The sequence below is a fragment of the Oryctolagus cuniculus genome, chromosome 16, assembly GCF_051225735.1.
Source record: "Oryctolagus cuniculus isolate XC-2025 breed Fujian yellow rabbit chromosome 16, ASM5122573v1, whole genome shotgun sequence".
NCBI lineage: Eukaryota > Metazoa > Chordata > Mammalia > Lagomorpha > Leporidae > Oryctolagus > Oryctolagus cuniculus.
The window spans coordinates 27,071,850-27,084,623 of NC_142882.1; the positions used below are offsets into that span (position 1 = coordinate 27,071,850).

Sequence of the window (12,774 nt, forward strand, 5' to 3'; positions counted from 1 at the left end):
TGCTTTGAAAAGAACAACAAACATCAACAAGACACAAATAAAAATTGTATTCTCACATCTATATGTTAAACTATGCCGTCTACACCTGTGCTAAGAGTTACATTGAAATAATTGCCATTTATTACTTGAGAGAAGCTGCCCAGGAATAAAGCAGCAGGGGGATTTTTCTGAGGGAAACAGCGTGTGTGAGGGAACTGGCATTTGGGACTCAGCTGCAGTGGCTGTCAGTTCTTAAGATTTTGTTCAAGAAAGGAAGAACAGCACCTGACCCTTGAGATTTGGGGTGGGAAGGAAGGGAAGGAGGGATGTAAACAAAAGCAAATGCCCTCTGGTTCCCAGCCTGTCTCCACCTACCCCACACTGAAGCCCTAGGAGAGGGCCAGTAAGTCTATCTAGGAATGCCCTGGCCTGGACTCCATTTCCCAGAGTCACCCGGTGCTCTAACGTTTTCCTCTCTGAATGCCTGTGCGCGTGAATGTGGGAGAACGTGCGCATGCACATGCCTTTCCCTGTGGCTCAGGGTTGGGAACAGATGAAGTTCATTTACTGATCAGAGTGTTCCCTGAGAGGCTGCTTTGCTCTTTCTCCCACATTCACTGGAGCGTCTTGCTCTGCAAGTGCAATTGCAGGCATTTGGGGAGCACACACCCCAGACCTACCACCCGCTGCTTCTGTGCTTCTGCATCTGCCACCCGTGGGTCCCAAATTCCAGTGACTTCTCCTGTCCCACACTCTCCACTTTGCCCTCCAGGTGTCCTGAAGAAAGGGGACGTGCTCCTAAGATTTTCCACGGCAAGTATGGAGAATAGGAAGGGGCATCTATGCATGCGTGGGAGAGGGGTGGGTGTGATGGTGGATGTCGGCTCCCAGACATTGATCACTAGCTTCTCAGTGATTCTGGGAGCTTCTCCGGCAGAGTCAAGGCTGGGGCCCAGGTGTTGTGTCTCCCACCGCCGCTTCCCAGTCTCCCAATGCTCGGCCAGTCCCACAGGTTGCCTCACTCAAATTCTCCTTAAAGTACACAGGACGAGTAACGGCACAAGCAGGGCAGTTGAGAGTAAGGTGAAGGAAGGGGTCCCATTCCCTATATTTAAATAAGCCCAGTTCTCACTTTGGGTGGGTCAAAGAATGTTTTCTGGCTGGGCCTCCTGTTATATCCCATGGTAGTTCCAGCTGGGCGGGCTTGGTGGCCTTCAGCTGGGAGCCTGAGGCAGCAGAGAGGTGGAGATAGAAGATCAGAGTAGGATCTGGCTCATGGCCCCCATGCTGGACCCCGTGGACACATCTGACAGCTGGGGCACCTTGTGTTTGGATGTATTTCCCAGCGGCAATGTGAAGCTTGTGCAGTAGCTTTGTGCATTGATCTCTCCTGTGTGTTTAATTAACAGACCCTTTTTCAATCTGGAGCTTGAGGCCATGGAAACACAGCTGATTTATTTTCCTGCTATTCAATTTCTGTCTTCACCCCTTCTTTCTTATGTTATTCGGGATGTCAACTATTACTACCTGCTGCTAATCTCTTTGCAAAGTGAGAAGTGAACTTTTTTTTTTTTTGCAGGCAGAGTGGACAATGAGAGAGAGAGAGAGAGAGAGACAGAGAGAAATGTCTTTCTTTTCCATTGGTTCACCCTCCAATGGCCGCCGTGGCTGGCGTGCTGAGGCCAGTGCACCGTGCTGATCCAAAGGCAGGAGCCAGGTGCTTATCCTTGTCTCCCATGGGGTGCAGGGCCCAAGCACTTGGGCCATCTTCCACTGCACTCCCTGGCCACAGCAGTGAGCTGGCCTGGAAGACGGGCAACTGGGACAGAATCTGGTGTACCAGTGCAGTGCCGCTAGGTGGAGGATTAACCTATTGAGCCGCAGCACTGGCGTGAACTGAAATTAATGCAAGTCTACCATGTGTGTTAATAATGAGCTACTTTAATATGGATTTTAATAAAGTGGAGAGCTATGAAAACATAAATACAGAAAAGTGCAATTTTTCTCTTCTGGTTCTTTACAGTCACTCAATGCTCCACCAAGCTGGTTATCTTACAGTCCATACAGTTTTAATTAAGAGGGCCAATTACTTTTTAAAAAGAAAACATTTATTTATTTGAAAGGCAGAGTTACAGAAAGGAAAGGCACACAGAGAGAGAGAGAGAGGTCTCCCATCTGCTGGTTCACTCCCCAGATCTTCACAATGGCCAGAACTGCATGGATCTGAAATCAGGAGCCAGGAACTTCTTCCAGGTCTCCTACACAGATGCAGGGGACCAAGCACTTGGGTCATCTTCCACTGTTTTCCTAGGCCATAGGAGAGAGCTGGATCAGATTGGAGCAGCCAGGTCTCGAACTAGCACCCTTATGGTTTTACCCGCTCAGCCAGAACCCCAGCTTCCAATTACTTTTCTTATTCTGGGTTCTGTGTTTAACCCCATGACATTTTCAACATGGGAGGATATTAGTGATAGATTTTCATAATGACTGTGGTCTGTGTAAGCCTTTGTACAAGGTGTTAATGTGAGGAGGAGTAAAGAAGAAAAGAGAAAATATGCCCCTTCCCCCCAAGAGATGCACACACAGTACAGTAAAAGATGTGGCTTTGGGCTGGCACTGTGATTCAGCAGGTTAATCCTCTGCCTGTGGTACCAGCATCCTATATGGGCACTGGTCAAGTACCAGCTGCTCCTCTTCTGATCCAGCTCTCTGCTGTGGCCTGGGAAGGCAGTATAAGATGGCCCAAGGGCTTTGGCCTCTGCACCCATGTGGGAGACACAGAAGAAGCTCCTGGCTCCTGGCTTTAGATCAGTGCAGTTCTTCTGGCCATTTTAGCCAACTGGGGAGTGAACTAGCAGAAGGAAGACCTTTCTCTCTCTCTATCTGTCTCACTATCTGTAATTCTACCTCTCAAATAAATAAATAAATCATCTTTACAAAAAGAGAGATGTGGCCCTAAAAACTATTGCTATAGACTTTCAGTATAATGAAGTTTTCACTTGATTAACTGAGTGATTCATAGATTCTGTTAGAGTCCTGTTGTCACAAGATTAATAATCTGTGAAACTCATTTAGCATAGTAAAAAATAGGAAGTATAAATAGAAAGGGAATCCTGGATAGAGGTTGTTAGGGTAACAGCATTCTTCTTGTCTAACCTAGTGTGTTTTGACCTTTTCCCCCATGTACTCCCTATCACAGTGCTTGTGAGTGGACAAGCAGTCATGTATTTCTGCTGAAAAGAGTTGCTTCACACCCAGGAAACAACTGTAAGACACTTTCTCAGCAACTATGTTGTGCGTACATTAATACAAACTTGAAAACAGCCAAGAACAGGATTCCTAGACTACTCAGGCTGACTGTTCTTAGCACATCATTCCCTGCTCTGCTCTAAGTTTCTGGCAAGTTTTTAAAATTTTAAGGAGAGATATGTTTCACATGAGAGACATCTGTTAATGTAGTAGTGATGTCTTTAAGAAAATGTGCCATGTGAGGAAGCAGTCTGATGGTATCCATTCATCTTCCCATTTTTTTTGACAGGCAGAGTTAGACAGCAAGAGAGAGAGACAGAAAGGTCTTCCTTCCATTGGTTCACCCCTCAAATGGTCGCCACAGCTGGAGTGCTGCACTGATCTGAAGCCAGGAGCCAGGTGCTTCCTCCTGGTCTCCCATGGGGTGCAGGGCCCAAGCACTTGGGCCATCCTCCATTGCCTTCCTGGGCTACAGCAGAGAGCTGGACTGGAAGAGGAGCAACTAGGACAGGACTGGTGGCCCAACTGGGATTAGAACCCAGAGTACCAGTGCTGCAGGTGGAGGATTAGCCTAGGGAGCTATGGCACTGGCCCATTCATCTTCCCATTAATAACTTTCATTGATGTCTACCACAGGGTGGCAGAAGGCAATCATCCTTCTGAATTGCATCAAACCAGGAGAATTCATCTACAGTTTATCCGAGCTTTCTTTGTATGAGGGAATAACCAAAATACTACATTGTGTACAGTGTATTTTTTTAGATTCATTTTATTTACTTGAAAGGCAGATTTACAGAGAGATTGAAAGAGAGGTCTTCCATCTGTTGGTTCACTCCTCAGATGGCCACAATGACTTGGGCTGGGCCAGGTGAACCCAGGAGCTAGGAGCTTCTTCTGGTTCTCACACTTGATTTCAGGGGCCCAAACACTTGGGCCATCACCTTCTGCTTTCCTAGGTGAATTAGTAGGGAGCTATATTGGAAATGGAGCAGCCAGGTCTTGAACTAGTGCCCATGTGGGGTGCTGGCACTGCCAGGGTCTGCTTAACCTACAACACCAGCCCCATGTGCATTTTTTCAAAGTGTGGGAGGGGTTAATTTTTTTCTAATATGACTCAAAGATTATAATTTGTAGTAGATTATTTTGGTTATATTTTGAGTTTCATTAAATTTCTATATTTTTGGAGTTAATGAGTACTAGTAGTTATTTTCTAAAGATTTATTTATTTTACTTGAAAGTCAGAGTTACACACAGAGAGAAGGAGAGGTAGAGAGAGAGAAGTCTTCCATCTGCTGGTTCACTCCCCAATTGGCTACAGTGGTCGGAGCTGTGCCGATCCAAAACCAGGAGCCAGGAGCTTCTTCTGTGTGGTATTATCTTGTTATCCTTGCTTTGGATAAACAAACTCTCTCCCATCCCTCATTTAAAATGCTTTTTAAAATAGGTTTATTTTGAGGGCTGGCACTGTGGCATGGCAGGTGAGGCTGCCACCTATAGTGCTGGCATCCCATATGGGTGCTCTTTTGAGATCCAGCTTTCTGCTGTGGCCTGGAAAAGCAGTGGAAGATGGCTCAAGTTCTTGGGTTCTGCACCTGCATGGGATATCTGACAGAAAATTCTGGCTCCTGGCTTCAGATAGATCCAGCTCTGGCTATTGCAGCCATTTTCAGAATGAATCAGTGCATGGAAGACCACTCTCTGTGCCTCTGCCTCTCTGTAATTCTGCCTTTTAAATAAACAAATAAAATTTTACATGCTGCACCACTGCACTGGACCCAAGACCTAACAGGTTTTCTGGGTGCTTATCCTGGGGTTCACTTTGAGCACTAAGCACAGTTATTCTATGTGCCTGAATATTTCATGTTCCTTCATATGGAAAAGTTTTTCTCATGTTCTGAGTGATTGGGCTACATGTGCCCATAGTGGAAACTAAAACTTAATTTGGCATTTGAACACCCAGAGTGCTGATTCCTGTAATCTTCTGAATTTAATCAGAAAATGGGTTTTGAAACATTTGGTCTATGGATAGGCAGGGCAGTTTTCCTGGATCCCTGTGAGAATTGATGAACTGATGGTGTTTTTCTACTCCACATTATATTCTGAAATTGACTTCATTTTATTTTCTTAAAATAACTATATTTGAAATTTGCTCCCCCCTTCTGAAATGCTTGTGCTTCTGTCCTCCTTATAACCATGCACATGAGTAGCTCTTTTCATTCTCTTTATGATGCTACAAGAGCAATGAGACAATGCAGCTCTCTCCCCTGGCAGCACATCTTCCTCAGTATGTCTCTTTGATTTAGACCCTGGGTTAACTTGGATGCACAAAAGGCTTATATCTAAACCCAGTGTACCTATTGAATGAAAGTTATCATAAAACAAATATGCTTTGTTAACTCTCATCTGTTGTTTTGAAATGTCTTGTGAATGTGTCTTTTATGTCAGTGTCTGTAAGCTGGAGACATCCCACTTAAGGCAGAAGGCTGCTGAGGGACAGCACAACTGTAGCTTTGCTCTATTACTTTACTATGGCTACTCTTTCACCCTTTCCCTTTATTTTATTAAGATTTAAAAATTTTAGTTTAAAGGCAGAGTTACAGAGAAAGAGGCAGAGACAGAAGGATGGGGATCTTGCATCTACTGGTTCATTCAAGAGACTGAAATGAATAATGCTGGCCCAGCCTGGAAGTCCAACCAAGTGTTGCATGTTGGTGCAAGGACCCAAGTACTTGTGCCATCTGTTTCTGCTTCCCCAGTTGCATTAGCAGGGAGCTGGACCAGAAGTGGAACAGCTGTGACTCAAACTGGCACTCATGAGGCTGACATTGTGGCACAATGGGGAAAGCCACCATCTGCAATGCCAGCTTCCCAGATGAGCAGCAGTTCATGTCCCAGTTGCTCCACTTCTAACCTAGCTCCCTTCTGATGGCCTGAGAAAAGCAGCAAAGGATGACTTAAGTGTTTGGGCCATTGTAAGCCATGTGAGAGACCCAGATGAAGTGCCTGGCTCCTGGTTTCTGTGTGGTTCAGCCCTGGCCATGGCAGCCATCTAAGATGGAAGATCTCTCTCTCTCTTTTAGCATTTATTTGCAAGGCAAAGATAGAGAAAGAGAGAGAATGAGAAAGAGATTTTCCATCTGCTGGTCTACTTCCTAGATGGCTGCAATGGCCAGAACTGGGCCAGGCCCAAGCCAGGTGCCAAGAGCTTCATTCAGGTCTCCCACTTGGGTGTCAAGAACCCAGGTATTGGACCATCTTCTACTTTTCCAGGGCCACTAGCAGAGAAGTGGATCAGAAGTGGAGCAGCCAGGACACGAACTGCTGCCTATATGGGATGCCAGCATTGCAGGCAGCAGCTTTACCTGCTAATCCACAATGCCATCCCATCTGACTCTCCCTCCTCTCCATAACTCTGACTATTTTTAAGATTGATTTTATTTATTTGACAGAGTTACCGATAGAGATAGAGACAGATAGAGAGGTCTTCATTCTGCTGGTTCACTCCCCAAATGGCCTCAGTGGCCAGATCTGAGCTAATCTGAAGCCAGGAGCCAGTAGCTTCTTCTGGATCTCCCATGTGGATATAGGGGGCCAAGGACTTGGGACATGCTGTGCCACTTTCCCAAGCACATTAGCAGGCAACTGGATTGTAAGTGGAGCAGCCAAGACCCAAACCGGTGACCATATGGGATGCCAGCCAGGACCTCAACCAGCTGTGCCACAGCACCAGCTCCCACAACTCTGACTTTCAAATAAATCAATCTTTTTTAAAGGGTGGACACACATATTATTTTATTTGGTGGTGGCTTAATCCACTGTGCCACAAAGCCAGCCCCACCCTTTATCCTTCTGATGACTTGTATGTCAAGATCTTGGTAATATCTGCTGAACAAATGTTGGTATTATGTTAGACTGTTCTGTTTTATTTTGGTTCTCATTTGTTGAGTTTATTTTGGCTGTCCCTTTTGGGTAGCAAGCTGTGATGTCAGCAGTGGCTAAAGCTGCCATGTGTTAGGCTGGCACTGATTCTACCTTTCCATTTCTTCAAATGGAAGTGGAATATGAAATCCTCTCAAAACTAACATGCTACAAAGTAACAACTGGAAATCAAGCTTCCTTCCTTCTCACCTAACAGACTCAACTGGTCTCTGTGTTTCTCATTTTAGCCCAAATCTGTATCAGATTTCTAGAGCAGAAGGAAGCTTATTTTTTTAAGGCAGAATTCATAGATGTGGTTGTCCACTCACCTCTGAGAATTAAAGCCATAACTCTGCTTTTTGACTGGTTTTCAGTTTGTGGTGGTGCCATCTCTCACAGGAAGACAGATTCCTCACAGAAGAATACTCCTAGGTGGAGAAAAATTTATGGAGTGGGTTTTCCAAAGTGAAATGGAATTCTGGCCTGGACATCTTTGAGATCATGATCAGCAGAGTGGGGAAATTCTTAGCTATGTCCATTCACACCTTTTCCTTTTGTGTTCAATGTATTCCTCCCTTACATAGTGCTCTGTGCTCTCCTTCTGTTGCACACACACACAAGGCGTGTCTGTGATTGAGGCTGTTTGTGTACCACTGCAGTATCTGGAGTTGCCTTTGTCTCCCTCTCTAATCAGAAACTCAGATGCAAAGTGGGGAAGGGACTGTCACCCTGCCACACAGGGTTTGGGCCCCTTGCTCCTTTACTTTTCCTCAGTGCAGGAGCAGCCTTAAACAGAGCTGTACTGGGTAGTATTATTTCTTTTGGATTTGAATGCTTGGATAGCAAAATAAATAAATATTTTTTTCTTATAGAATGGATTGAGGAGACACTACATAAAGTCAGCAGCAACTTTCTTGGCTCCTGTTACATGTCAAGATGAGTCAGAATATTTAGTGCCATTTGTTAAACTTTTTAAAAAATTAAAAATATTTATTTATTTGAAAGGCAGAGTTACAAAGAGAGAGAGAGAGAGAGAGAGAGAGAGAGAGAGAGAGAGATGTAAATCATTTATCCACTATTTCACACCCCTAATGGCCACAACAGCTGGGGTTGGAGCTGGATTAAAGTCAGGAGCCAGTATCTTCTTCCACATTTCCCATGTGGGAGTAGGAGCACAAGCACCATCCTTTGCAGTTTTCCTAGGCACATGAAGGAGCTGGATCAGAAATAGAGCAACTGGGACATGAACTCATGCACAATATGGAATACCAGCATCACAGGCAATGGCTTTCCCACTATGCTCTACTGTCTGTTTTTAAAATTATTTTTATTTATTATTATTATTATTTATTTTGTTTTGTTTTCTTTGAGTTAGAGAGATGCAGAGGCAGAGAGAGAGGGAGAAAGGTCTTCCATCTTCTGGTTTACTCCCCAGATGGCTGCAATGGCTGGAGCTACCCCAAACTGAAGCCAAGAACTGGGAGCCTCTTCCAGTTATCCCACATGGGTTCAGGGGCCCACGGAATTGGGTCATCTTCTACTGCTTCCCCAGACCTTAGAAGAGAGCTGGATCAGAAATGGAGCAGCCGAGACTCAAAGCAGCACCCATAAGGGATGCCAGCAATGCAGGCAGCAGCTTTTCCTTCCAGGACACAGTACCAGCCCCTCTATTGCCTGTTTTATGGAAATATATATTTAAGGGATATTAGAAGGCCATTCAGGCCCTTCCTACAAAACATTTTGCAATAATGATTGACAGTCTACAAGACTGGTTTGAAAGGGAGAGAACTGCAGGGACAGAGAGGCAGTGATATTGAAAGGGTATGAGGAACAAGGGAAGGCAGGAAGGCCAGAAAATCTTGAAAAGTACTCCAATGAATAAAGTAATAGGACACAGGTCATTTGTGCAGATTGCCAAAATGAACCATTTCTATTTTAGGGTTTTCCTTTTTTTTAAATTAGAGATAATTTCTAACATAATTTGTGATATACTTGACTCACTTTTCAGTTTTCTTCTTACAGATAAGATGTGTTTATAAGATGTAGAGGGGATGGTACTGTGGCACTGGCACCCCATATGGGCACCAGTTCTAGCCCCAGCTGCTCCTCTTCTGATCAAGCTCTCAGCTATGGACTGGGAAAAGATGGCTCAAGTACTTAGGCCCCTTTAACCAAGAGGGGACAAAGAAGAAGCTCCTGGCTCCTGGTTTCAGACCAGTGCAGCTCCATCTGTGAGAGCCATTTGGGGAGTGAACCAGCAGATGGAAGACTTTTATCTCTGTCTCTTCCTCTCACTGTCTATAATTTGACCTCTCAAATAAATAAAATGTGAAAAAATAAGATATAGAAAAGTACTGTAATTCAATGCAATAGAACACTCCTAAATATGCAGTTAGCATTAAATTTTTGTTGAGAAAGGGATGAGCTTGGCTTTATGTGTGTCTTGCTTAGAGCAGAATTTTTATGACTAATGATAGGATTAAGAGTCAAAGGTCTGTACTAGTTGATAGAATTAAAAAGGTGAGAATATTCCAACATGGGAAGTGGGATACACAGCAGACTCATAGAATGGCGGATGCCCTAAACAGCACTCTGGCCTCAGAATCAGCCCTTAAGGCATTCAGATATGGCTGAAAAGCCTGTGAGAGTATTTCAGGCATGGAAAGCCAAGACAGTCTGTGAAAAAAAAAAAAAAGAAAGATCTCCACAAGTGAGATGCCAGTTGAAAGAACAGGTCATGAAAGAAGGAGGTACCTTTCTCTGAAGGGAGGAGAGAACTTCCACTTTGACTATGATCTTGTCTAAATATGATCAGAGTCAGTGAACACAAAAGGGTTCCATAGCCTTGGCAACTCATGACAAGAGCCTAGGGTGATTACTGATGCCATAAACAAGAGTGTCAAATTGTTAAGTTCACAACAGGAGTCACTGTGCACTTACTCCTCATGTAGGATCTCTGTCCTTAATGTGTTGTACGTTGTGATTTATTGCTATAACGAGTACTCAAACAGTATTTTTCACTTTGTGTTTCCATTTGGGTGCAAACTGTTGAAATATTTACTTAATATATGCTAAACTGATCTTCTGTATATAAAGAGAATCGAAAATGAATCTTGATGTGAATGGAAGGGGAGAGGGATCGGGGGATGGGAGGGTTGTGGGTGGGAGGGAAGATATGGGGGGAAGCCATTGTAATCCTTTGGAAATTTATATTCATTAAATAAAAGTTAAAAAAATAAAATAAATAAAAAAAGAAATGAAAATGTCCTTAAGACAGTAAAAGTCATCATGACTGAGCACTGAGGAATCTATTGAAATGATTACATTTTAAAAGATTTATTTATATATTTGAAAGGTAGTGTTAGAGTGAGAAAGGGAGAGACTAATCTCTCTGCTTTGTTCTCCTCCAGAATGGCTACAATGACTGGGGCTAGACCAGGCTGATCTCGTAAGATAGGAGCTTCTTCCAGATATCACATGGGTTCAGGGGCCTAGGCATATGGGCAAGCCTTTGCTGTTTTCCCAGACACATTAGCAGGGAGCTGGATAAGTTTGAAACATCAATATCTATGACATATTCCTTGCAGTACAAAGATATAGAACCCATCTGGCACAATTAACATCCTATTTATGGATGGGCCAAGTATAACAGCTTCCAACTCTCAACACGTGGACTAGATGGGTTCTGAGAAATTGTGTTATAATAGATATTAATCCATAACTCTTGGTTTAAGCTTTTGTTAGCAGATAATGGCTGTGACTACTTTGGGTCTCTGCTTTGTCACAAGTGAAGGCATTCCGATTAACAGTAATGAGATCAACAGTCAGCAGAATGGTGTCCAGCTGAACTTAAATGGTTTTTCTATTTTATTGTTAGAATAGTGACCTCCTGCAGTACCCTGGCATCTCGATGTAGACAGTAGAAATTGGAAGCCATCCCCTTTGCCAAATGCAGTATGTCAAGTTTGGGTCCATCATATATTAAGGAGGCCATAGTAGCCATTCTCATGTTTTACTGTTCTATATCCATGGCCAAAGTCCTACTAGACAACAAGGTTTGGAGAATCACAGGCTCAAGGTGTGTGGGTGACTGTTTTTCCAGTATAGCACAGTTAATAGCCATCTAATTTAATTTTACTGGCACATAGCAAGGTTCCAAGAGAGGCTATTCCTTGCATCACAGCCCTTGAGAAGTAATGGATATCATAACTGATCCAAAGAATTTAGAAGGCGTATGAGCTCCACAAGTGAAGAAGTCGCTGAGAGCACTAATGAGAGTGCCTACAGAATTCAATTTGACTGATTTTAGCACTTTTCATTGGAAGGGGGGCCATATAAGCTGGGCTGATTTGTAGCATCCATGACAAATAATTTTTTAAAGGAGGCATGCATTGCACCAAAACCCAGGAAGGACTAAAAGGCATTAGCATTGTATGTTCTTCAAAGGCAGGTCAAATAGTCTCATTCAGGGAGGAAGTCATCAATGTGATGACTTCTTGCTCTCCTGATAAAAGCTGGGTACAGTTAAATTCTTTGCAAAAATTATGTTTGATGGCAAAGTCAATGAAATGCTCATGTATACCCTAGAAAAAGTATCTTTTCAAAGTGAAGGCAAACTAGACTGAGGAGCTGTTGGAAAAGCTTTGAGAAAAACACATTTTCCACTTTTGTAATAATTAAGACGGGTCCTGAAATCTGGTATTGTGATGTCCCCGGCTTTGTGTTGTTGTACAAGATTGCTTTAGCTATTCGAGGTCTCCTGTCTCTCCATATGAATTTCAGCATAATTTTTCCAAATCTGAGAAGAATGGCTTCAGTATTTTGATTGGTATTGCATTGAATCTATAAATTGCTTTTGGAAGTATGGACATTTTGATGATATTCTTCCAATCCATGAGCATGGAAGATTTTTCCATTTTTTGGTATCCTCTTCTATTCCTTTCTTTAAGGTTTTGTAATCCTCATCGTAGAGATCTTTAATGTCCTTGGTTAAGTTTATTCCAAGGTATTTGATTGTTTTGGTGGCTATTTTGAATGGGATTGATCTTACCAGTTCATTCTCAGCCGTGGCATTGCCTGTGTATACAAAGGGTGTTGAATTTTGTGCATTGATTTTATATCATGCTACTTTGCCAAACTCTTCTATGAGTTCCAATAGTCTCTCAGTAGAGTTCTTTGGATCCCCTTAATAAAGAACCATATCATCTGCCAAGAGGGATCGTTTGACTTCTTCCTTCCCAATTTGTATCCCTTTAATTTCTTTTTCTTGCCTAATGGCTCTGGATAAAACTTTCAAACTATATTGAATAGCAGTGGTGAGAGTGGGCATCACTGTCTGGTGCCAGATCTCAGTGGAAATGCTTTCAACTTTTCCCCATTCAATAGGATGCTGGCCATGGGTTTTTCATAAATTGCTTTGATTGTATTGAGGAATTTTCCTTATATGACCAGTTTTCTTGGAGTTTTCATCATAAAAGAGTATTGTATTTATCAAATGCTTACTCTGCATCTTTTGAGATAATCGTATGGTTTTTCTTCGGCAATCTGTTAATGTGGTGTATCACACTGATTGATTTGCAAACACTGAATCATCCCTGCATACCAGGGCAGAATCCCACCTGGTATGCG

General features: G+C 43.2%; 1 protein-coding gene across 1 annotated transcript in view; it reads left to right on the forward strand.

The window, feature by feature from the left end:
* The first annotated feature begins 348 nt into the window (after positions 1-348).
* LOC149121635 (uncharacterized) overlaps positions 349-12,774 on the forward strand; it is a 31,419-nt gene continuing 18,993 nt past the window's right edge. The window contains exon 1 of the mRNA XM_089315064.1: positions 349-792. Coding sequence (XP_089171190.1) covers positions 460-792 — 333 coding nt within the window. The 5' untranslated portion in view covers positions 349-459. The remainder of the gene's footprint in view (positions 793-12,774) is intronic.